This window comes from Botryllus schlosseri, chromosome 4 (genome assembly GCF_051294905.1).
Source record: "Botryllus schlosseri isolate E-star chromosome 4, Bs_hap1, whole genome shotgun sequence".
NCBI classification, from domain to species: Eukaryota; Metazoa; Chordata; class Ascidiacea; order Stolidobranchia; family Styelidae; genus Botryllus; species Botryllus schlosseri.
The window spans coordinates 19,069,635-19,093,620 of NC_137239.1; the positions used below are offsets into that span (position 1 = coordinate 19,069,635).

At 41.3% G+C, this 23,986-nt stretch overlaps 2 protein-coding genes across 5 annotated transcripts in view; one reads left to right on the forward strand and one right to left on the reverse strand.

The window, feature by feature from the left end:
• Positions 1–23,986, reverse strand: part of LOC145437257 (single-strand DNA endonuclease ASTE1-like) — a 533,921-nt gene that overhangs the window by 285,103 nt on the left and 224,832 nt on the right. The gene's annotated exons all lie outside the window — the stretch shown is intronic.
• On the forward strand, positions 455–11,976 carry LOC145437239 (uncharacterized). 2 transcript variants are annotated; one of them, XM_080314431.1, is made up of 7 exons: positions 455–727; positions 2,206–2,336; positions 2,923–3,184; positions 6,857–6,969; positions 7,031–7,215; positions 9,784–9,904; positions 11,716–11,976. In XM_080314431.1, exons 1-7 carry the CDS (start codon positions 547–549, stop codon positions 11,890–11,892), a joined length of 1,170 nt encoding a protein of 389 aa, XP_080170557.1. In that variant the 5' UTR covers positions 455–546; the 3' UTR covers positions 11,893–11,976. The 2 variants fall into 2 exon arrangements, with proteins under 2 accessions (XP_080170557.1, XP_080170556.1); XM_080314430.1 differs by having other exon boundaries at positions 456–727; positions 9,781–9,904.

Here is a 23,986-nt window from a genome sequence, read left to right on the forward strand (position 1 = left end):
CGTTCGTGTTCACACAGAACCTTTCAAAAAGGTTCGCGTTCACACGAACCCGAACCTTTCAGAGGTTCACACCATCCCTGATAAATATAGGAATATCGGCTTGGTGTAAATAACCAGCGACCGCACTTATGTCGCAATACCCTTCATACTAAACACGACAATGCCGGGTTGACTTGATTCGATAAGAGAACGCTTAATGGCATTTTACTTGTAGTTAAAGGAAGTGATTTTATGCTATTCTCTGCGGTAGGAAACCTATAAAAGGAATCGCTACGAGATACTCATTGAAACAAACGGAATACAGTCACGATATCGACGGTAACTGCACTGAATCATAAATTATTGGCTTTTTGAATAGATTTTTCAATATTCAAAAGCTGATAGTCATGTATCCTATGCTTATGATTCATTCTTTCCTAATACTTCCGTTGAAATCCCGGGTAGGTCAACCGATTGACACGTATGTAGTACTTCGAAACATCTTAATGTCCCACTGGTCGCAAGTCTCGTAGCCTACAAAGCATTTGTCTCAAGAGCAGAACAGTTATGAGTTTGAAACTGCTTAGATTTGTGGCTTGCGTCGCAACAGTTTATGGGCATAGCTGGCTTGCATGCGTAGATTACACGGAGAAGAACGCCGGAGATTACGACCACTCGCGATGCAGGGGATACGCTCGAAATGCTAGGACTCTAGCCCCGCGGGATTCTGAATTTGGACAGGATAGAGGTAGACTCTCCATAGGCTTTCAATTTACAAACACCATGTAGTGTGTCACCCTCTGTGATTGGATGATTCGTTAAAAAGGCACTGCGCTGACAATAGGATGCGGTCGGAATTAAAGTTGAAAGCACAAAAAACATTTTGGAAGCAGCCATTATCCCTTGAGAGCCACAGTATTCAAATAGCTGCTAAAATATTTTACGAAATGTATCATTACAATTGACATATCATTGTGATATCGATGTCACGCGTCATCGCTTCTTGACCCTGAACTAAACTTCTGGCATACATTACTTCGCTGTTGCATGCTCTCGACGCAAAGGAGTTAGGAAACGCTGGTAATGATGGTGATGCACACTACGGCTGGGCATAATGATTCGAGTACTCGAATCTGAATCGAGCAATTATTTTACTGATTCGAGTCGAGTAGCAAAAAATGATTTTTCGAGTACTGAAATTATGCGCTCCTCGCTACTGAAAGTTATTATATCAACGAGAATTATGGTTTCGATACCATGTTCCACTGTGGAAGCCTTGAAAACTTGATTGGGCGTATGCGTGTATCGCAGCATGCATACGAAACATAATACAAAGGTACGGCCGTCACCGGGAAAAGATTTTCGAAGTCCTGATCCTCCCACAACATTATGTCACAAAGTGCAATGAAATCGGCAGGGTAGAAGAAATACCAAAAGTATCTTTAATTTGATGGATAACATTTACGAAATAGCATTCATTGTGAGTATATTTCTGGGGTTTATACTACATTTTCAGTTAATTTAGAAGTCGTACAAAGCAAGAAAACAAAACTTAATCAAGCTGCGTAAGTAAGGCGAGAACCCGATAGCTTTCAGCCTTTCTTTCCTGCAGCAGTGTCGAAATAGCGTGGTGGTATGATCCATTGCTGCAGCACTAGCTTGCAGGTTATCGTGATAGCTTGAATTGATCCCGAAAAATAGTACATAAAAGTTTGTGATTATTGTTACACACTCGAGGGTCAGCCAGAAAGATTCTCTATAACCATCAGGCTTGAATCCGAAAAGCCCGACCGGAGTTCGACCTTTACCCATGATCGTCTCCAGTACAGGGCTCTGGAGGAAGAAGATCAGGAACCACTGCTGTACATGTGTACAGTGAACAATTCTACAAGCAGTGCATATACAGGCAGGCATGTGCCTGTCCAGTGTCCATTAGGTTATAGGAAACAAAAACCGAGCAGGAGAGCTTACATGAATTCGAATCAAGTCGCAGATTGGCTTTCCCCAAATTGGCCAAACACTATTATTGACGTGCTGTTGTATGGAATACGGGGTACTGGAGCGCATCTCAAGACCATAGGTTAAAGAAAGTATCAGTGCGCAAGCACGTATGCAAATACCTCCGAACTATAGGCTATTTGCGTCTCGTGAGAGATGTCACGCACTTCACGCCTCACCACGACAATCTAACCGCCCAGCGGCGAATCGATGAAATTTTACTTCCAGGATACGATTACCATCCAAGCGAAAATAATCCATGCCGAGACAGCCGCGACGATAGTCTTCACTACGATGCCAATCACCCGAAAGCAGTTTACTACCGTGGACAGCAAGTTGTACTAGCTCACCCGATGAAGGTAGGAATTTGCAAAACTGTGCAGTGATTGGAGTAATTGGTAGTATTGAGGTAAGTATCGCTTGAGATCTTGATTTCTGAAACGTTGTCTGTTCAAGGGATGGCTGCCTTTTTGCATTGCAAGGCCATCGCTCCAAATCCTCGGGCGGGATCTGAGAACCGTGTTCGAGCCTAGTATCCTATGCATATTCACTTTGGCGAGGGTATTCTGAGGCCGCAGGCTCATAGGCCCTCAAAGCTCGATTATGCAGACTTGAAGCACCTAGTAAGAGATAAAAAAAGAAGAGAAACTAGATGAAAAATGAGTTGGGTCTTGTTGTATAAGTTTAATTTTGGTGCTGGTCTTTTGCACTACCATCACTACCACATAGATACTATATTACCTTGGTTGGCGGATCACTAAGTCTCAAGTGCGACACCATTTCAATCCCTACAGGGGGAGGTTGGCTGCGGTCCCTCCGGCCCCTTACAAAGTGGGCAGTGAATAGAAGCGATACAGTGGTACATTACTGAAAATACAGCTCTAACTGCAACTATATTGGTCAAACATATTTGATGATACAGACAACCTAAACTTCTTGCTGCAGAATCACGGTTCGGATAGTTGCACAAACGCGTTTATACCAGACAACGGAAATTTCATTTACCGGGGGACGAAGGAGGCCGTCTCAGATTCCACGCTTTCTGGGTTTCGACAAAACCTCGTTGCTGACCTTGGAATTAAAGACTCCTCGCTGCCCCTAGGGACGTATCCCAGGCCAGGATATCAAAACGCCCCGAAGTTTTGCGACAACACTGATCGCGCACTTGGCACTTATAGCTTCAATGTACCAGGCGATTTAGAAGCAGGTAATTCGAAATTAGAGAAAACTTTGAAATGAGCTGCGAGTTCATGTCCATACTTTTTTGACAAGCGTACCACAAATCGGCCTGTTGCATACTGGTCATGGGATTAATTTGCAACCCACAACTAATGCAACAACATTTTTGACCACCGTATAATCCGATATAAAATTGTTACTGCGGTTCGTCCATTCTCGTTTTCTCATTACTAAATATTACGCCTAATTTGCTAGAGTAGCCTATATGAGAAGACCCAAACACGATGAAACGATGTGACCGCAGAGAGAGAGATAGAGAGCTGGCCAAATCGAGTGTATCCGTTGGGAATAAATGAACTACCCAGCTGTGAATCACATTTAACAAAATTACACTCGCGATAGCAAACGTCTTTCATGGTGAGATCTGAGAGCGGCAACGTGACGTTTCAGCCCACGAGAATGAATCAAGACATGGTGTAAGTCCCGGAAAACACGGTTCAAAACGCAACCGATTGTTGGACTACACAGAGCGAAATGTATTAGACTTGCAACGAATTTGAGGCTTGGAATCAGGACTTAACAAAAGAATATTTGAAGCCTAAAGGTTACATATCCCTACCATGGATTTGAGAGTTGCATTTGCTAAATATTTGGGATGGTGCGAACTCCTGAAATGTTCTGGCTCGTGTGACCTCAAACCTTTGTGGCATGATATTGCTAATTCCAATCCTACATTTGTGTAAAGTAATATTTTAATGTACACGGGTCCCATAACGACGACTCAGGCCACATTATGCCACAATGTACAAGTACTTCACCAAATGTGTCAAATGGAACAATCGAATGCTATAATAATTACATAAAATCAATATCTATCATCACTTTGCCAACAATTATGGCGATGTCTGGTCAAGGATAGACCGAACAACCTATTTGGCGTGGTCAGACTACTGCTACATAGATATTGATCAGAGTGACAAATCCGTTTTCTATACTTGCGATGTATATTAATTACCTCAAAACAAATTATACAGAGCTAACATCCCAAACGGACGGATTTAGTTTTTATGATACAATAAACATCAAATCAGGATAAATATCGTACGACTGCTATATATTTTGCATTAGACAATAATATAATCTTTATATCAATTTCGTTGATGATAATATAATTGATTGGTTGATCAAACACAATTATAGTTGGATACCATCTGTATTTCGTTCATGTTTTTGTGTGATTGCGGGCAAAGCTCACAGCATAGAGTCACTAAATATTAACTACCGAAAAGCTGAATGTTTCGAGCAAACTTTTCTAACAGAGTAAATCAATTTTTGAGATTGGCAAGTCGCATGCTCGTGTATAGTGCTGAATTTTATTTCCACGCAGCCAGCGCGATGCGGAGAGTGCTTCGAAGGGGAAATTTGAAGTTGGATTTCGACCAAAGATGTTATAGTGACTTGAAAAAGTGTAATACGAATAAAGTTCACAGTGCAGAGCCTACCAAGTTTCGTTTGTGAACGCGAACCTCTTAACTTCTCTGAGGTTCACACACCGAACGCGAACGTGAAACTCGCATTCACAGCATCATCTCTACTAATTATGGTGTAGAATCATGGCTTTTAATTGCACTTCCGACTTGCTTGTCAAGCAGCAATCACAGATATCCAAATTTTCACTCAAACTTTACCACTACCAGGCGACATTACTCATACTGACGCGAAAGTCAAAGTACACGGCAATACTATTGAGCGATGTCACATGCATAATATCAATGAGAGGAGCAAGAAGCGCTTATCGCCACTTCTAGAAATGATTGACTGATAACCACTTATTCCCGTATAAATATGCATCGAAATGGACTCTACGAAAGTTTTAGACCAGTGGATCTCAAACTGGGGGCTGCGGAACCGCCTATGAGTACTCAATCTCGGAATGAGTTTATGTGTTGGAACTTCCAGGTATAAACAACGGCAAAAATCTGACTTATACTACGATTTTGATTGTCATAGTTGCGTCGTACCATTTCATGTGCCCACGCTAGATTGTGACTGATACCGGAACTTGCACCGATCAGAATATGTCCCTGGATTGAGAGTAACTGGTGAATGCGTGTATGTGTTAGCTGATGCTGTTATGGTCTGGCTGTCAAGCACCTTTCCAGAGCGCGCAGTAATGACACGAATTTATGGAAAAGTAAAACATTTCTTTATGAGGTCATAACATGTGTAGCATGCCTTTTGGAACTTGGAAATGTGGATTTAAATCGCAATAACCTAGAATGGCGTCTTGCCATCGGTTTTTGATTCCGCTTATTGTCGGGTACGCTTGAACCAATCCCAAGTCTGGAAATCGAAGGTATTAGTCACTAAAATATGTGCTGTGTTATACCATTGCACAAGATTATTTTTGACAAATCATCCAACTGAAAAATTTTTCTCGCAGCGCGCCATTCACCTCCAGATGATAGTTATTGCTCTGTATATAGTCCGATTTCACAGTTTTACAGTCCCTCAACAGTAGGCTTACCATAGGTCCTCTTTTAAGAGGATTTGTCCTCTTTTTTGACTTTTTTGAAAGTGTCCTCGGAGGACGCCCTTTTGTCCTCTTTTTCGAGATTTTGTCCTCTTTTCTGAAAATTTAGGTCAGATTCAGAGCAAATTGCGAGTAATATGCCGCAAATTAGCACAGAAGTGAAGCTCCGGCGGCTATTTCGGAGTGAAAAACGGTGATTTTAGCTCTGAGCGAAAAGATGACCTTTTTTTTAGTCATCCACCTGGCAACGTGGAGAGAAAAACGGTATTTTGAGTTCTGTGCGAAAAAGATGACCTTTTATTTTTTTTATTTTTTTAGTCAACCGATCACAAAGTGGGAAAAATTCACCGGTTTTTGAGAACTCTTCTCCGGTTTTGCAAGTCTGAAATTTCTGAAACAGTGTCCTCTTTTTAGATTTCCAAAATATGGTAAGCCTACTCAACAGTGATAACATAACCTTAAATGACAACAAATTGCGCGCGTTTTGATTGCAAATATTCTTGTTGCTATTTTAATAGTTTTATTTGTTATGGTGATAAGGGCGACGGAATTTTCCACTATCACCAAGCGAGGCGCGTCTAAAAAACTTTAGGGACCACTGCTTCAGACAATGCTGCAAGACACTGCCGCGTGAAAGCGCACTGATAAAAAATTGGCCGCAGCGACACCAATCCATGCGAACTATGCGCTGTCATCGACATGACTTTCAACTACTCACTTTATTCGACTGGGCCCGTGAGCTGGAAATTGCTACAACACTATTCATTGTCCCCGAAATCTTATCTCATGTCGCTGATCTTGTTTTGCAGTGTGGTAAACATTTAAAAATTTGCAACAGTCCGCATCTTGCCCAATAGTCGCGTTCATCCGAGTGGCAAAGACTTCAAATATTTTGTGAAAGTAACTGTCGTGTAACACCCGCATGTTCAAGTGCGTGACGCACCTGGCCTACTCTCTTTTTCAACAAATTTGAATAATCATAATGACAATAGTAACTGCATCAGAGACTGTAAAATTAGTAATAGACAAATAGAAATTGCAAATGTATGGATGCAGAAAACGTACTAAACCCGGCGACTGCATGGCAATGCGTGCCCTCATGCACGGTTCAATAAAACTCAGCTTGAGCACCACTGGCTTATGTTGATGACATTACTGTTTAACCAGGGCAATATACTTTTGTTTGGATATGGGCCTTCAACAGTGACCAGGATCTGTACTCCACATGCTTCGAAGTTGAAATCGTGAACACTCTTGCCGAACGGAACAGCAAATTACAAGTAGGATCTGGTTCGACGATATTTGCGAAATTGAATTTGATCAAATTTGTGGATTTTTCAGGCGAACGGTTTCAGTGATTTTTATGAGCCATGCGGTGGCTCCACTTCCCACGCAGGCACCCCGGGTAACACAAACCCAGGTTGTACAAACGAAGTAACTGCAGGTACCTCGACAACAGCCACATCCACTACAACCACAACTACAACAGCTGCTCCTATCTCTACTACTACGACTACTCCAACCAAGTAAGCTTATACAAGTATACAACGCTGGCATGGATTTGCCAAAATTTAGCATTGGGTTCGGTACCTACAATATAAAATGTATAGATAAAAAATTCATTTGAATATGATGCAATCGAAAATGTTTGACGTACGAAATTTTCCCAATGCCGATACTTATATTTAGGGGTCGCAGGTGTATTGAAGATCAGAGTGGTATTCGTAACGAACACTCGAAGGATAATGATAATATATCTCCACAAAATATCATATATTGAATATTGATGCCATCAGATATATACAGGGATATCTAGAAGTCCATATATCTCTGATAGACTGACTATGCCCCACGGGACGATCATGCTTCACGCGCCTAAAACGATAAATGCGCCGAAAGGATTAATCGTGTAAGATAGGGTTGCATTTAAAACAAATGGTTCTTTAAAACACTATTTAAAACAAGTTTTAAACAGTGTTTTAAACAAAAGCCTTCTCTTTTTTAAGTTGTATAATTATGCCATAATTGTGTAGATACTTTCCAAAAACATGTTGTATGAGCAGTGGTGGCCCTACGAACGGGGGGGGGGGGGGGCTGGGCGAGATTTACCGGGATGATTAGGGCCAGGTGCTGGATTCGCCCATGTCTATTATTGTATGTGTGCAAGGATAGACGACATCAAATCTAAGTAAACCTACCGCATGCAGAGACGTGATGATTATCGGGATACGGGACTTTTCTAACAAATGTAGAGATTTAGTGATGGTTGACACTAGGGATGGTGTGAACCTCTGAAAGGTTCAGGTTCGTGTGAACGCGAACCTTTTTGAAAGGTTCTGTGTGAGCACGAACGTGAACCTCATGACGTCATATTGCTAATTCCAACCATACATTTCAGTGAAATCACAGCCTATATATTAATGTACACGATACCTAGCGACGATTCGGGCCACATAATGCCACAATGCTGGAGTACTGACGTTTTAAACGTCGCCAAATGGGGCAATCAAATGAAATAATAATCCCATAAAATCAATATCTTCCGTCGCTTTGCCAACAAATTTGACGAGGACTTGCAAGGGAATATAAGCTTACTGTCTAGGCCGGACCGGACAAGGTATTCGGCGTCTGAGCATTGCTACGTTGATATTGAGCATAGTGCAAAACGGGTTTCTGTACTTGCTACCGATATCACCCCTTAAACAAGTTATTCAGCAGTGGCCAACACCCCAATCGCACGGAATTGGTTTTTATGATACAATAAACATATGAAATCAAAATTGACCCCGTATGCCTGATAGATTTTTTACATCAGAAAACGCTATCAAATTCATTGATTGGTTGAATAAACATCATTCGCTGACTATATACATGTAGTGTATGTCACTCTTGATGTTGTGTGATTGCGGGTCAAGCTCACAGCAGAGTCACAAAATATTCACTAACGGAAAGCTGGACATTTCGAGCAAACTTTTGTAACAAACAAGTAAGATTTTTGAGATTGTCAAGGTGCATGCTCGTTTAGTGTTGATTTTCACTATGCTGCCAGCGCCGTGCATGAGTGACCCGCAGTTGAAATGCAATAAATTTCAATCAAAGATGTTATAATGACGCGGAAATTGTAATATATGCAAAAGGTTCACAGTTCAGAACCTACCAAGGTTCGTTTGTGAACGTGAACCTCTAAATTTCCGAGGTTCACACACAGAACGCAAACGTGAACCTCACGTTCACACCATCCCTAGTTGACACATCTGTACGGAATCATATTCTTGATAGGTACACGTATTTCCATGTTTATTCGTTATTATCCTTGAAATAAGCGCATAATGCAAATATGGGGGCCCTTCGACCAGGGGGGGGGGCGGGCGATCGCCCACCTCGCCCACCCCAAAGGCCACCACTGTGTATGAGCCTACGGTCGATTACGGCCGTATGACATGGGTTGGAAACCTATTTCGTCAAAGGAGCTATATTTGCCGTATATTTTCGATTGTCAATGTCCAATGTCCATGCACTATGAAATCACAAATGAGTATTCATGACGTCGTGACTTAACAAAAACAATAAAAAACATGCTTTAAACAAGGGACTTGTTTTAAACATCTTTCTTTTCAATTGATTTTTGTTCTGAATGCAGCCCTAGTTGTAAGTATGTTCTTGTTCATGCTCAAGCTCATTTTGTTAATTTCACCGCTGAGCATCATAATAAGGGATTGCCTTGTATCTTCAATATCGTAATATCTTTGGACATCGTACAGTGGAGTTCCATTGTTTGATACCATCTAGTTGTCACAACTATGACTGGAGATAATCCGCCTTTCTATAACCACAAACAGGCCTGTATGTATGTTGTTATCTAGTTCTATCACATTAAGATATGGTAAATTTGATTTCATTTCTTGGCAACTATGCAACTATATGAAATTTCTTGCGAAGGTTGCGCATAATAGATATAGCCTACTTTCGAAGTGTCTGTTACTATTTAACCTGAATAACCAGGGATATCTAGACTAGACTAGTCTAGATATCCCTGTGAATAACAATACTTTGGTCGGTCCCTTTTCAATTTATTAGCAATTTTATTGTAGCAGTGGTGACTTGATGGTGTTGGCCAATCAAATGACGGGATCAATTGAGCTTGGCGTGCCGGCAAATGGTGTAGTCCGGAGATATCTGACGTTGCAGTGGGAATGTCCAGGCGTGGAAGTAAAGGTAAGAGCCTACATATACAGCATAAGTAAATCATCGCCTTATTGGAATGAGCGGAAACATAAGAATGTGTGTGTCACAATAGTTGGAGAAATCTCATAAAATTATAGCGTTCAATCGCATCGTACTACGGGCAGAGATGGTTGGTCAAAGTAATCGACGAAAGCTACTCCAGTAAAAGTGGAAGTATCGAAGCTAAAACCTAATCAAGTACGAGTAGAAGTATAGTACTTTTAAAAGCATCCTAAAACAAATTCAAGTAGAAGTAAAAGTAGCGACGCTGAAATCTACTCAAGCAAGCAAGTAAGTAAGTAGTTGTGAGAAGCAATCGTAAATACACTTTCGCGGGCTGTCAAAACCCGTAAACTGAGCCCTTCGGTCGCTACAGAGCGCCGGGCTCGTGTCGCTCAGTACAAAGTTTCCGCACATAAGTATTAGCCCGTATCGTGGGATGCAAATGATGGTTATGCTTTGAAGAAGCGGCTCTTAACTTTTGTTTATACTACAGAGCTCCATTCCAAATAATGTCATGGAATTGCCCCCTCCGCCGAATTATAGGCCCGTAGTTGAGGCGAAACGGCATTACCGATTTGCGCTATGATTGTTACGTGAAACAACAATGGTAGCTCATAAAATGCCATTTACATTTTATTTTACTTGGTAATTTAAAACTTCTACGTGCATGTGCTGCGAAAAAAAAACCCATATTAATTAGAAGACCTCTCTGCAACTATACTGTGCATACAGAGAACTACAACTACATATATTTTTCCATACAGTTTGAACGGTGGTTGACGCTCATCGTTCTAACACAAAAAAAGTCAATTACCACTTTTCCCTATTGGAACACTCGCTGTGCGGCTAGAATGCTAGATTACGATTGGATAGTTTCAAATATTATTTTCTGAGCCATATTGACTGTGATGAAAGATGTCATATGGGGGACAATACGGTATGAAAGTAACCCGCTATATAGCTAAATGATACTGACCGACACGCTCATGATGACATACTTGTCACTCAATATCTATTTCACGCGAAGCACGACGAAAATTTTAAACCTTCCTCAACTTTCTTAATACTTAAATTATTGTTGGTACTCCGCGAAAAAAGTAGCTAAATTTCACCGTCCCATTCTCTCTCTCTCTCTCTTTCTCCCTCTCATTACTTCTACTTCACAAACTGTTAACAGCGAAAAGTAAGTAAGTAAATCACAAAATATTATAAAGTAGATGTAGCGAAAAATTAGTTCTACTTGAGTACGTACTAGAAGTAGAAGAAAATAACTCGTTACTGGCCACCTCTGACTATCGGTTTTAAGCTCATTAGACATATTTGCTTGCAACTGATATTTCAAAATCACAGGTACAGCGTTACCTCATTGGGAATGCAATTCCAGTTCACATTTCTTTCCTGGCGGTATTCCGATCACAGCTCTCCGCAGATTTACATATACTCCCTGTGTATCAGTAAAATAATATAATATAACATTGGTTCGTCGGTTCAATTAGTTTTACCCGATCAAGACACAATGCGATTTAATAAACAGATAGGCGGATACCGAAACGACCGAGTACGGCCTATCAATCTGGCATCCACCCCCGCCTCGTGCCCGATATAGCGATGTGACCTTGGCATTTCAGCTGTCTTTTGTTTAGGCCCTATTCCCTGATCTTTTCCGTTTGATCATGGTAGGTTACTCCGATGGTTACACAATTTCAATTTGTATCGTTCTTGCGGTGTCAGTTTAGATTCGACTTCTTTTACCAACAGTGTGGACTGACACAGGCTAATATTCTCAACATTTTGTTCAGTTCTGGTCAGCCCGTGTCATTGCTACAACAGTCAACGACCGTGGAGCATCGTACGAGCTTCTTCAAGAGGGAACGGACGTCGCAGTAGGAAAAGTGTATTTCCACGTGTCGTTCGGCGTAGAGGGGTGTAATCAAATGTCGTACCCTCCAGTTGCTACGTTTTTGAAGGATGAGTGAATGAATGTTCACTGCAGATTCTTGAACCAAGTATAAGAGAACTATTAATATGGAGTCTTGCGCAATGCGCATTTGTAATGATCATCTCCGCATTTTATGTGATATTCACAGCGCAGATCTCAGTATTAGGTAGAGAACAAAAAATACGCATAATCGTTGCCAGGGGAAGTTATTAAGATTGGAGTTGCCAAGTTACGGCCACTATGCCTACTTGCCACTGACCAGGTACTAAGGTAATTCGTCATTGTCGCCGATTTGATACAAATACGTCATTTCCTATCCCGGTATCAGGTTTGTAATGACTCGAGTCGCGATTTTTTGATGACTCGACTTCGGTCACTTTTTCAAATGCGCAAAGTGACTCGACTCGAGTCAATTTTTACATTGACTCGACTTGTACTCGAGTCATTGTGCATGACTCGGACCAATTTAGATGACTCGAGACTAGGACCTCCAAGACAGACATTTCATTGTAACAGTTAAGTTACCGCATTATTATTGGTATTTCGTCTATCAGTCTTGATACTTGGAAAATAGGGCCAGAAACTGTCAAGACTGATGAAAATTGCTATATTATGAATGCGAGTCATTCTATATCACTCGAGCATAGTTGAAAAAGTGGGGTGAACCGGATTAAACAAATGAACAGTGACACAATGACTTGGACTCTGACTCGAGTCAAAAAGTATGACTCGACCCTCTAATTGCTGACTTGGACTCGGATTTGACTCGTTGGTGAATGGTGAACTCAAAATGACTCGAGTCAAAGCTATAAAAGGGAGATTGACTTGTGACTCGGAACCTTGTGACTTGGTTACAACCCTGCCCTGTATCAAGCTCTCAGGTTGGTAGTAGTAGGGTCGGCAAGTTGCATTTTGCAGTTTTTTCTTTCACCCTCAGAAATGAGCGTTGTGTCGCTAGCAGAGGTGGTCAGTAACGAAATACTTCTACTTTTTGAAGAACTTGAAGTAGATTTTGCCTACTCGCACTACTAATCAAGTAGTTATGATTTTGGACTACTTCCACTTCTACTCGACAGTTTTCAGTTTTTTTGGCAAAATAGGCGTAATAGAGTAGAAGTTATTTCGTAAATTTTTAGTCAAGTACAAGTACAGGTATAGTGATTTTCCTAGCAAGTAAAATGGTAACTATTCTAATTCTAGTTTTGGCCGAGTTATGAAACTGTGAAACCGGTCTACAATCGTTCATAATCACTTTAGTAAGTATAGTGCAACTAATCAAAACCTACTCGAGTAATCCGGAAAAATATAAATAGTAGGTTACCACCTCTGATACTCGGTAACAAATCTATCTGCGAAAGCACTTAATCAGACAGGTCTTTTTATGTCATCTTCTTTAATTTTCATTCAGTGTGCAGGTCTACCCTTAACATCGCCTCGGACCAGGTGGGTGTCTGATTTCAAAAACGATTCCAAGTCTGTTCGACACTGTCTTATCTCTTCATTGTATCTCGATCTTGTGTATTGATATGATAAAATCTGTTAATAAACTTACATTAACTGCAAGGCTATGTCCTATACTCAGGGCCGTAACTGCCGCACCCCAAACCCCCAATTGGGAGGGGCCCGACCTTGAAGGGGCCCAAAATTATTCCGTGAATTGGCATAAATTATAGAGTATTTTTTGAAAATGTATGAAACTTTTTCAAAATTTTTCGCACTTTGCGCGATTTCAATGTGCCAAATATTTTGATTATTGGGTACTTTTTTCCCAAGAAAAAATACCAAAGATTTATAGAAATGGGCATATCGGCGTTGGCCATTACCTCGCCACGACGCATCAATACCTATAAAGTCTTAGGCCTTGTAACATGAGACTGCAAGAAGTGTGCCAGAACGATTGGCAGTGAGAAAACCTTGGCCGAAAAGTACTGCGCTTCTGCTGACCAAAAACTTCGTTTTATATACAAAATACATGTAGGTTTACTTGTCCATAGGTGCCTAAATTACTGGCGCCTGAATGTTCCTGTCTCGGCAATCTGAACCTCACAAGACAAATACCACCCCGCACTGAAAAATTATATGCCAGGGAAGAAACGCCAATTTGAAATCGTGTGATCTTTTAGTTTAGTTCGTTTTGGCGATTCGATATTTTTGATATAGCAGACGGGAGGTCACGAAATAACATCATGTAACGAAGTCATACCTACGGGTCCGCCCGACCAATATGTTTAATTATTTTTTACGGGCTCTACATTTCCCAAGACAATACCTGACTCAACTCTGCCGGTAAATCTGATTACGTGAGCAGAGAGGACAACAAATTGATAGCTATATACATGCAATTCCCGATCTTATTGACCGATTTTATCAAGAATTATCGAAAAATTTCGCGCTTGGCGCTGGCTCATTAAACAGTACATCTTCAATTTCGTGGCAAAAGCGAACAATGTGATGGCGGGTGGGTTTATCACCCTATGGGAGCCCAAGACTCAAACTTTATTGGGGGGCCTAACGAAGTGCTGTTTCGTTCCTGCCAACGGGTATACAATACACCCGGAGATGTTTAATTATTATTGAGGGGTCCTACCTTTTCAAACACACCTCACTCAGCTCTACCGGCAAATCTGATTACGTGAGCAGAGGGAGGATAAAAATTGATAGCGATATATATGCAATTCCCAAAAATACTGACCGATTCAGTCCTGAATTCTGGAAATTTTTCGCGCTTCGTGCGTTTAGACGAGAAAAGCTGATTCACCCAATGGCCCCCTAATGTAGATGGTATGTATGGGTAACAGCGTATAGCCTGAGGGGGTCTGGGGGCGAAGCCCCCCAGAAGTTCGGTTCATCACCCTATGGGGGGCCCAGGACCAAAGTTTTTTGGGGGGCTGACGAAGTGCTGTTACGGCCCTGCCTATACTAAGGTAGCACTCGGTTGACGTCAAAGAATATATGTGATTGAAAATCTTAGAAATACTGGTACAGAGGTTTGATAAAATTCAGGTTTTGTCGTGAATAGCAATGATGAGTATGGCTTTACAAGTGCGAGTCACGTTTGCGGGCCACATTGAGCCCGCGTACCAGAGTTTAGACAACCCTGATCTATGGTCGACTAGCTGAACAGATTTGTGCAGTCTAAAGCATCCAGTCATGCCAGTTACCGATATTCCTTTCCGATCACTGTTATCAAGATATATGCGATGTCATACAGACGAGAGAATTCATAATTGGCGTAAATTCTTTATAGCTACGAGGCGTAGCTTTGGTTCTCGAAGACTTCGTACAATCGGCTGTTATTGCCCGACCCTGATTATTAGTCGTGTCCAGAGTACCGAAGTTGATATAGTTTTATGATTGGACTTGGCATCGAATTGTCGCTTTCATGTCGAAAGCGGACATCGAAACACTGACAAAACGAAGTAATTTCATACACACTGTCCTTGCCTTGAGTGCTATCTCAATGGCTGAAGTGTCACCGTAAACCCTAATACCAAGCATCTCAAGATGCCGAGACAATACAACATTCTGGTAGCGTATAAGCACCATGAAACAATGCAGGTTAAAACGATTGCCCTACTCTCCATCAGAACTTACGCTTCAAACCATTGAGTGTAATCGTATAACATGTCAGATAGTAACTCAATCGCAAGGCTTTGAAACAGAAAATGGGTAATGCAGCCTTGAAGATAACCGAAAAGTTACAGGAATTCAGGAATAGGAAGCAGTCAGAGGTACATGATTCGAATGATGATCCAAAGCGTAGTAAACGCAGACGGCAGCGCACCAATGCTGACTTACCGAAGGCTGTTAAGAGGAGATTACCAAAAGATCTATCGCCGGTCCCAAAATCGAGACGACCGCAGATATGGTCGACGGAAGCATCAGCAAAGCCGGGAAAATCTCGCATCAATGAATGGTTAACTGAAGTCGACAGAAATTTCAACCATAAGCGGCCTCCGCCAGAGCAAAAGGGTCTAATGATGATGATTGTGTACAAAAACAGAGGCCGAGAAAAAGTACGTTTGATACCAGTTCGTAAAAGCAGTTGACAATCACAGCAGGCCCTTTGCGGGCCAAAAATCAACCAAGTCGCCGATCCCAAAGAAAATGATGCAACGGACAGCAAATCGACGAGGCGTATTAAAAAAGGACTTTTCAAACGATTCTGGGATTCATCATTCGGAGCGCGGCTGGCTGTAGGCGGACCGAATAAGACCCGCAATGAACAAATTCCCTACAATAACAGACAGAACAGCTCAAACAATAAGGACCGTAAAGGTGCAGACATTCCATCTCATCGCGCGAGATGGACCGAATGGACTCGCAAATTCTTGTGGGGCCAAAAAGATGCTGTCGTACATCCCACCAATATTATTGCGAGCGACGAAGCCCACAGTAGCTCGAAAGGTTCTAAACTTTTAAAACCGGGAGTTAAAACAAACAATAATAGTTCTTCGCAACTAATGATTAGCGTGGCGAACCGGTCATATGTAAGGCATGGAAATGAGTCGGCTAAAAGTCACTTCCCATCGCGATGTAGCAGCAAAACCTCGCGGCAGAAAAAGCCTTCGAATAAACACCAGACGGATCCATCTAGGTTTCTCTGGAAAACTCCAACAGAATATGTGGAACGGGTGAATAACGATATCGGTCCACTTTGTAAGACCGTTGTTCGAGATTTTTCTGGATTCAAAACTGCAAATATGACCTCAGTCTCAGACAATTCTTCGGAACGAAGTTGCGATGACTCGCAACGAAAATTCTTATGGCGATCAGCAGTACGCAATCTGCACCCCCCGACGGGTCGAGCCCGATACTCTGATGACGATATTATCGTACCTGGTAGAGTAAATGTTAATTCGGAACAAAGTAGAAGGCCTGTAAAGAGATTTATATTCAATTCGTTCGATTAGCACGTCTGTATATTTTAATGTATTTCAGTATATCTCGCATGACTGCTACGATCACTAGTTCGTGAACACGAATAATTTTTGTTTGTCACAAACACGAATATGAAACAATGGCCTCGGTATGTATTGTGACATAAAATAAAATGATGAAGTCGGTGAGATCAAATTGTAAGATAGTGGTGGGAATAGCCTATTATTTTTTATTGGCAATGTTTCGGATATGGGCTTCCAATGATATATTTATATAGATCAGGGGTGCCACACATATATACGGTTGACGGGCCACATCCGGCCCGCCAGATGATTTCATCCTGGTCCACCAAGCGATTCTGCAAAATGGCTGTATTATCCAGCACATTTCTGACAAATTTTGAGAATTTTAGTACGAAACACTTTCACTCTCCGACACTTGTGTTGTGGTTTCACTGTAATCACCATCTGTAACAAGTCGCTATCATTGACACCCTATTCCGAGAAGTAAAAAAAGTGCACAATTAACTCAGAGTTTTATGGAAAAATGGACCGCAACGTATAGTTGTTCACTGAAGTGAAAACGCCAGTTGGAACCCGGTATATGCAGGCTACATTTACCCAATTTTTACACAAAAATATATTTAAAATATCTGTGGCCGCACTTCATTTCCGCTTATGACTTAACAGCTTGTCGACTTCCGGAAAGACCCGAATCACGATATAATAGCAATGAACCAAATTTCAACGTCTGCGTTTACAGTTAAATCTCGTGCATTCATCACAACGCATACACAGGACACATGACATTGATTTTGTGCTTTCGTTTGTAAATGCCCATATATAGCGATGTCTGCAAAAATCGAATTATCTTCTGTGTTTTCGCGTTCTAAATGCCTAGCCGGGGCATGTCCCGGTAGCCCTCATAGCAAGCTTTCACCATAGTTTCCTATATGGTGTGGACACAGGCAAATCTCACGGCTCACTGAACTTGGTCTACGTCACAGTTTCCATTTGGCTAAAGCCGATTTGACGGTAATTTTTGACGTCCTTGCCGATCATTAAATTTGATAAAACATGTATCAATCGAAAGCTGCCGCTGGTTTGATTACGAAAATATCAATTATATCCCGCTCGTGGCCTTGGAACCCCCACAATCAACCTCAAACTTTTCATTGTTATGGAGACTGAACTAGTGATGCAACAATGCTGTCTGGCTAAACGAGTGCGTGGCTCAGGACCAAAGGAGAGGCTGCGCGGCGAGAGCCAATGGGCCTAGGCTTGGTAATAGAGCATTCCAGTGAAAAACAAACGTATGGATTTGTTGGTATGGAATCATTTGACTGGTCCAGCCCGCAAGCTATCTAATAATGGATTGAATCCGGACTGCGACCCAAGTTTAGTACGACACCCCTGCTGCAAGCCTTTAATTAACATTTTACCAGCTGCATTCGCGGCCCAAGTCCTACCCTTACAGGTCAAGGAAAGGCTGATAATGTGTGCTCACGCCTAGTCAAAGCGACTATAGAAAGCATCGACACCCACCATCAACATCGCAACGTGTCTCTGGAGCATAACACAACAAGCCAATCCATATCATTCATAATAATCTTACATATCCTAATACAGCTACCTAGACGGAAAGATCGCTATAGCTTGAAGGAGAATGCGCGAAAATTCGTAAGGCTCCACTGCAGTGCGTTTCAACCTGTGTGACGGTTCACACCTGTGCGAACGAAAAAAATTGCAGTGCGAATGACGAAGGTGGTGCGAATATTGGGGATGAAAATCCAGATGAGTGCGAAAGAAAATCGTGAAAAATTGTTAATTTATCTGACGTGGAATAATTCAAATAAACCTAATAGCAAATTCAAGGGCAGTGTAACTTTTGTAGTTGAGACGAAATTGTTAAAACTTGTTTAACTTGCGACGTACCTCTAATCGTAGCTCTCACAAACCGTTAAGTGAATTAATATATTCGCAGTATAATGAAAACGTAACCAAAAGCCTGGTTTGGAATAGAGGTCGACCGAAATATTTATTTTTTGCAGGCCTATACCGATACCAATCGACACACTCACAAAGCCGATAACCGATGTATGGAGCAAAGAAATATTTCGCCAAAAATATTACATTTAAGGCAAGATGGCACTTGTACATGCCACAGAAAGCTGAACAACATTCGAGAAAACTGAAATTAAAAAGAATTATTGCTTAATCGTGCACATTCATTGAAATGTGGGAAACCCAAAAGCAGAATGTGATCAGTCCATCAGTGAGGTAGATTATATTGCAGGAAGCATAGTTTCTTTGCATGCTCACCCAGTTAAACTCGTCCTGCAAAGGTAGATCTGTCACGTATATCCCTTTGCATATTCGATTTCTTGAGACTGAGAACACGGAGCATTGAATTTCCAATATTTTTTAATTTTTGTTATTTATAAAATATCGGCCTCGATATCGGCCTTCATACGCCGATATTGATAATCGGGAAAGTTCCAAATGTCGGCCTCCATAATCGGCCAGGTCGACCTCTAATTTGAAACTCGGTTTAGTGGCGAACATACAGTATATCAGTTCGTCTAAGCGTGCGACAGGCTGAAAAGATGACGTCGAATTGACTTTCTGCTTTCTTTCGCTATACAATCATCCTATTTGCGTAATAACTGTTCGATTAGCGTGAGGCACGAGGATAGTAGTAAATATCATCATTATAGATTCACATTTACACGCTACTGTAACGCAAATTTTTACCCCTTCAAGGGTTAATAAAGTATGGACCGCAAAGGGTATAATTTTGGCTCGACACGGTGCAAGAGCTATATCTGTTAATATGTACGTAATATTTGTTGAATTTATTGCAAAAAAAATTATGCGATAGTTTTTACATATCCAGGGTCAGTGTGGTGGATTGTACTGTAGCCAATAAGCGAGACACGCAGAAAATATGGCTTTATCTTGAGAATTCATGATGAGATTTCTCCGAATGGTTTTCTGGATAACATGGTCGAAGACCGTTGAGATGAACTAGTCTAGGGGTGAGCAACGCGCGAGTTCAGGAATGTATGAGACTTGTCCATTTCGAGGCCAACCATTCTGCGTCGGGGCACGTGGAAAACGTGAAGTTTTGGCCAACAAACCGCTGATAAAATGCACTGCCAAAACATAAGCGGTGACCAAATCTTGCCCGAAAATTGACCGATGCTGGGTGGCTAAACCTTTCGATATCGATATGCTCCCTTGTCGGCACGGAATAGTTCCGTTCATGCAATCTGAGTATTAGACAGTGGTTACAGAAGTAGAACTGCGACATGCAGAGGAATTTGATTCACCCTAATTCGAAATCGCGTGCGTCAGACATTTTTTGTAGAGCTGTGTTGGGTAGTATTGCGGTGTGCGCTTTATGTATGTCATACATGTCCCTAAAATCGTAGCATATACTCTAATAGAAAAAGTGAATTAGCCTACTTTTCATGGGCGAGGCTCGGGTCGCGAGATGCCACAAAAACTCAGATTTTGAGGGTAGTCTAAAAAAATGCGTTACCGTTATTAAACTGTTATGAATTCTCAAGTTAGATTGAGCTAAAAAGCAGAAGACACGGTATCGTGAGCTTATCTGACTTTATCATTTACTCGCGAGACAGAAAATGGGAAATCGAAAAACAATAAACGAACACAAGTTGGAGCAACGTATCATGTAGCGATCTCTAATGTGACTATATACTCTTCTTGATCGTATTTAACCTTATTTTCCAAGACATTAGGCGAAAGCCTCGACACAAACATGTGATTTTTTACCCTTTCGACAAATTGCTCTCAACAGCTCTCAAAAACGATTCCTGCCAGCAAGCATTTTTCACTCGCGAAAAATACGCTATATGTTGGATAGGAGTGCAGACGATTTTAGGACCTGGTCATCCAAGCAATAATGGACGTTCTTGTACAAAATTCAACAACTTGTTTCGCCGAGAAGGGTTTTAGTGAAATAGTTGAAATGAAAACGAGCGCAAAAAAGTTGCCCTTTCATGAGGCAGTTAATAGCTTAAGCTACATAGTAGCCAATTTGGTGCCCGTCTGAACAGAATGTTATTACGTGTCTTCATCATATTTTTTATAACAATTTTCGGTTGGTTTGTACGAATGAAATTTATTTTACAAAAATGCCAAATGGAGAGCGTGAAGTAGACCAATTTCAGTGATCTGTGCGATTTGTTAGTGTCCATTGCACACCATATAGGTCACAGCGATCGGGAACCTATGGCTCTTTGCCAAATTTTCCTTTTCGTTCTTAACTGACCAGTATTGCAGCAACTATTGTTAGTATTGTCATCACGGACAGAAAAATTATTCTTGTAGTAGTAAAACATAAACTTGTCTTTGAGAGGTAAAGACAATGTGAATTCAGGGCTCGGAACCCCCTTTTCAAAATCATCCAATTTAAGTTGCTGTCGCGCTGGCTACCAATATCACTCGCATCACTCGATGTACTCGACTCGAAACCTAGGATTGCACGATACGTTGATTGATTGATCAAAGAGAATAGCGTGCATAGCGACGAACGTATTACAATGCAGTTTTCAGATACACATTGTCTTGCTGATCTACGGTGAGATATGAACACATTGAACAGCAGTGGAAGTGACTTTCGCAAATACAGAGTCGATTTTGAAACAACGCCGTAGCTGGTTCTCCGCGTCCTTGATTCGTAGCGTTAAAATGTTGGCGTGTAGCGCAACGTTGTATGTTACCGCTGGGCGCAGAATGCTTTGAGAATTGAGAAGTCGATCAGTATTTAGAATTTCGGAATCAGTGCGACGGTTACATTCGATTATTATCGCTTACCATGCATTCTAAGCTATTTACGATGAATTGCGCTATCAAGGGTGGTGTCGCATATGCCTAACCTCTCCTTATGCGCTTTATTTTGGATTAATAAATTTGCAAATTGTGTGATTTTGAGAGAAAAATGTTTAAATGCTAGTGATTCATGAACATCGGTAGAAAATTCCAATTGTAATTGAAGGTTTTACAGTTTTTGTTCAGTCATCCTGACGACATTGGGGTTCCCACATTGTAGCCTAATCAAGATATCAGTATCCATTATATCGCGCGAAGCGCGGAATATAATTTCAAAAAAGTAAAATCTGCCCTAAAAGACTCTATTTTATGTTGATTTACGAAATAATTTTGGATCGCCTACGACCTTCGAACATTTTAAAAACTTCTGTTTCACTTTTTCTAAAAACATTGTCTCAATGTGTGGTTTGCATGAAATCATTTGGCGTGCCATAAAAATCACCTCACGTGCCACAACTGCCACGTGTGCCGGGGTTTGCCGACCCCTGGTTTATGTTACCTCCAACAGATATCGTCTCGTGAGAAGTAGTCAATATCCGGGGCATCAGTTCCCTGCGCGGTCCCATGGACTGGACAACAGTGCGTAACGACTAAAAAAATGTCATCACTTCGGAATTTCTGAGCACAACTTAGATTTTCTGTGCGCAGATACCGTTTCAGAACTGCGCGATTGCCCACTTGCAGGGCCGTAACAGCACTTTGTCAGCCCCCCCAAAACGTTGGTCTTGGGCCCCCCATAGGGTGATAAACCTAACTTCTGGGGGGCGTCGGTCATGATTGAATCGGTCAGTATGATCAGGAATTGCATAGGGCTTATATATTAGGCTTACCATCAGGGCTGTGGAGTCGGTAAATTTTACCACCGACTCCGGCTCCAACTCCGACTCCACACATTTTCAATATACCGACTCCGACTCCGACTCCGACTCCTGAGTCTTTAAACGTACCGACTCCGACTCCGACTCCGACTCCTGGGTCTTTAAACGTACCGACTCCGACTCCGACTCCCGACTCCGACTCCAGCATTATTACCAATTTACTTCGAAAATTATATGCCACATTGTCGGTTGGATGACTATCATACAACCATTTAACATATGCAAACATATGATTAACTGTGGCATGCTAAATTGTTTCATTGTGGCACAGCTCGAATTATCCACTATGCAATTAACATGAAATAAAGATTTGCTAAATATCCTTCCTTATTCAAGTTTTTATAACATGGACTCTCTAATATCCTGAAATGTATGATCGAATCATTCAAATATGGCAGATATCCGATCCTGTATAATAAAAATGTAGATAAAAAATCCAAGTGTAGCTCTTGTGTATGACTCAGCAGTTAATAAAGAAATTGAACTTACTAATTTTGTCATTGCACACTATCCTGATTACAAGCACAAACCCTCTTACTACTAATAATAGACATTGGTCATAAATGGAATTTAGTTAAGTAGTCAAAGACGGTATCCTATGTCTAGTCTACATGTACTTAATCAAGTATTCAAGGATTGGGACTTGCAGTCTTTCTTAATCATTTGTTCGACCCAAACAGCTAAGCTACACTACAAATATTTTTAATTTTGTCAAGTGGGAAGCATCGTTTGGTCATATTTACATCATTTTTACAATTTTACAAAACCAGCCGATGCATTTTCTCTGTCACAGTATCATGGTATAATTCCAAAAATTGCATCAATTTTGACTGCATCGCGAAACGCATCTTGCGATTTTCTTCCCCTCTGCAACTGAGTTGTAATTTCCAAGTAATGTCTAATTTTATCTATATCAGGGGTGGGCAACTTTTTCGGCGAAAGGGACACCTGAGATTTACGAACCATTGCGCGGGCAACTGGAATGTTGCTAACCTTTTTTTAGTCGTCGATAGGAGCGAAGCGAATTAGGTAACATTGCAAACAAGACTTATATTAACACGCTCTAAAATTGATAACAATATGTCATGCAGCTGTGCAGTCCGCAATCGCAGGCCCCGGTGCGAAGCGCGAAATGTTTTTGCAAGATAACGACTGAATTAGGCTATAGCTATATCAATAAATATGTCGCTAACATACATTGAGGGTCGCATCTGTATACCACTGGGCTCATTTGGCAAGGACAGGATTATTCGACGTTTAGACATAGCAAAATCGGCGGTATCAGTGAACATGCCTGTATCATTTTGTGCAAATGCTTTGTCGATGATCTCGCTGCGAGTGCACAAGCGAAGCCGTATCTCCTAATTGCGAATATAGTTAGACTCAATTCTGTGAATAATATGTATTTGTAATTTTCAGAAGGGGGCTCAAATACTGAATGCAAGAAATCTAGTGACAATGAATCATGCGAAGTAACGAGAAAAATTTCAAGTCAAATAAATCTGCTATGAAATAT

Bases quoted from the DNA above. Each gene is read 5' to 3' on its own strand.
- LOC145437239 (XM_080314430.1), top strand. From the start codon at position 547: ATGAGTTTGAAACTGCTTAGATTTGTGGCTTGCGTCGCAACAGTTTAT. The intron at 2,337-2,922 runs GTAGGAATTTGC...TTCTTGCTGCAG, and splicing joins TACTAGCTCACCCGATGAAG to AATCACGGTTCGGATAGTTG. The intron at 3,185-6,856 runs GTAATTCGAAAT...CTGTTTAACCAG, and splicing joins ACCAGGCGATTTAGAAGCAG to GGCAATATACTTTTGTTTGG.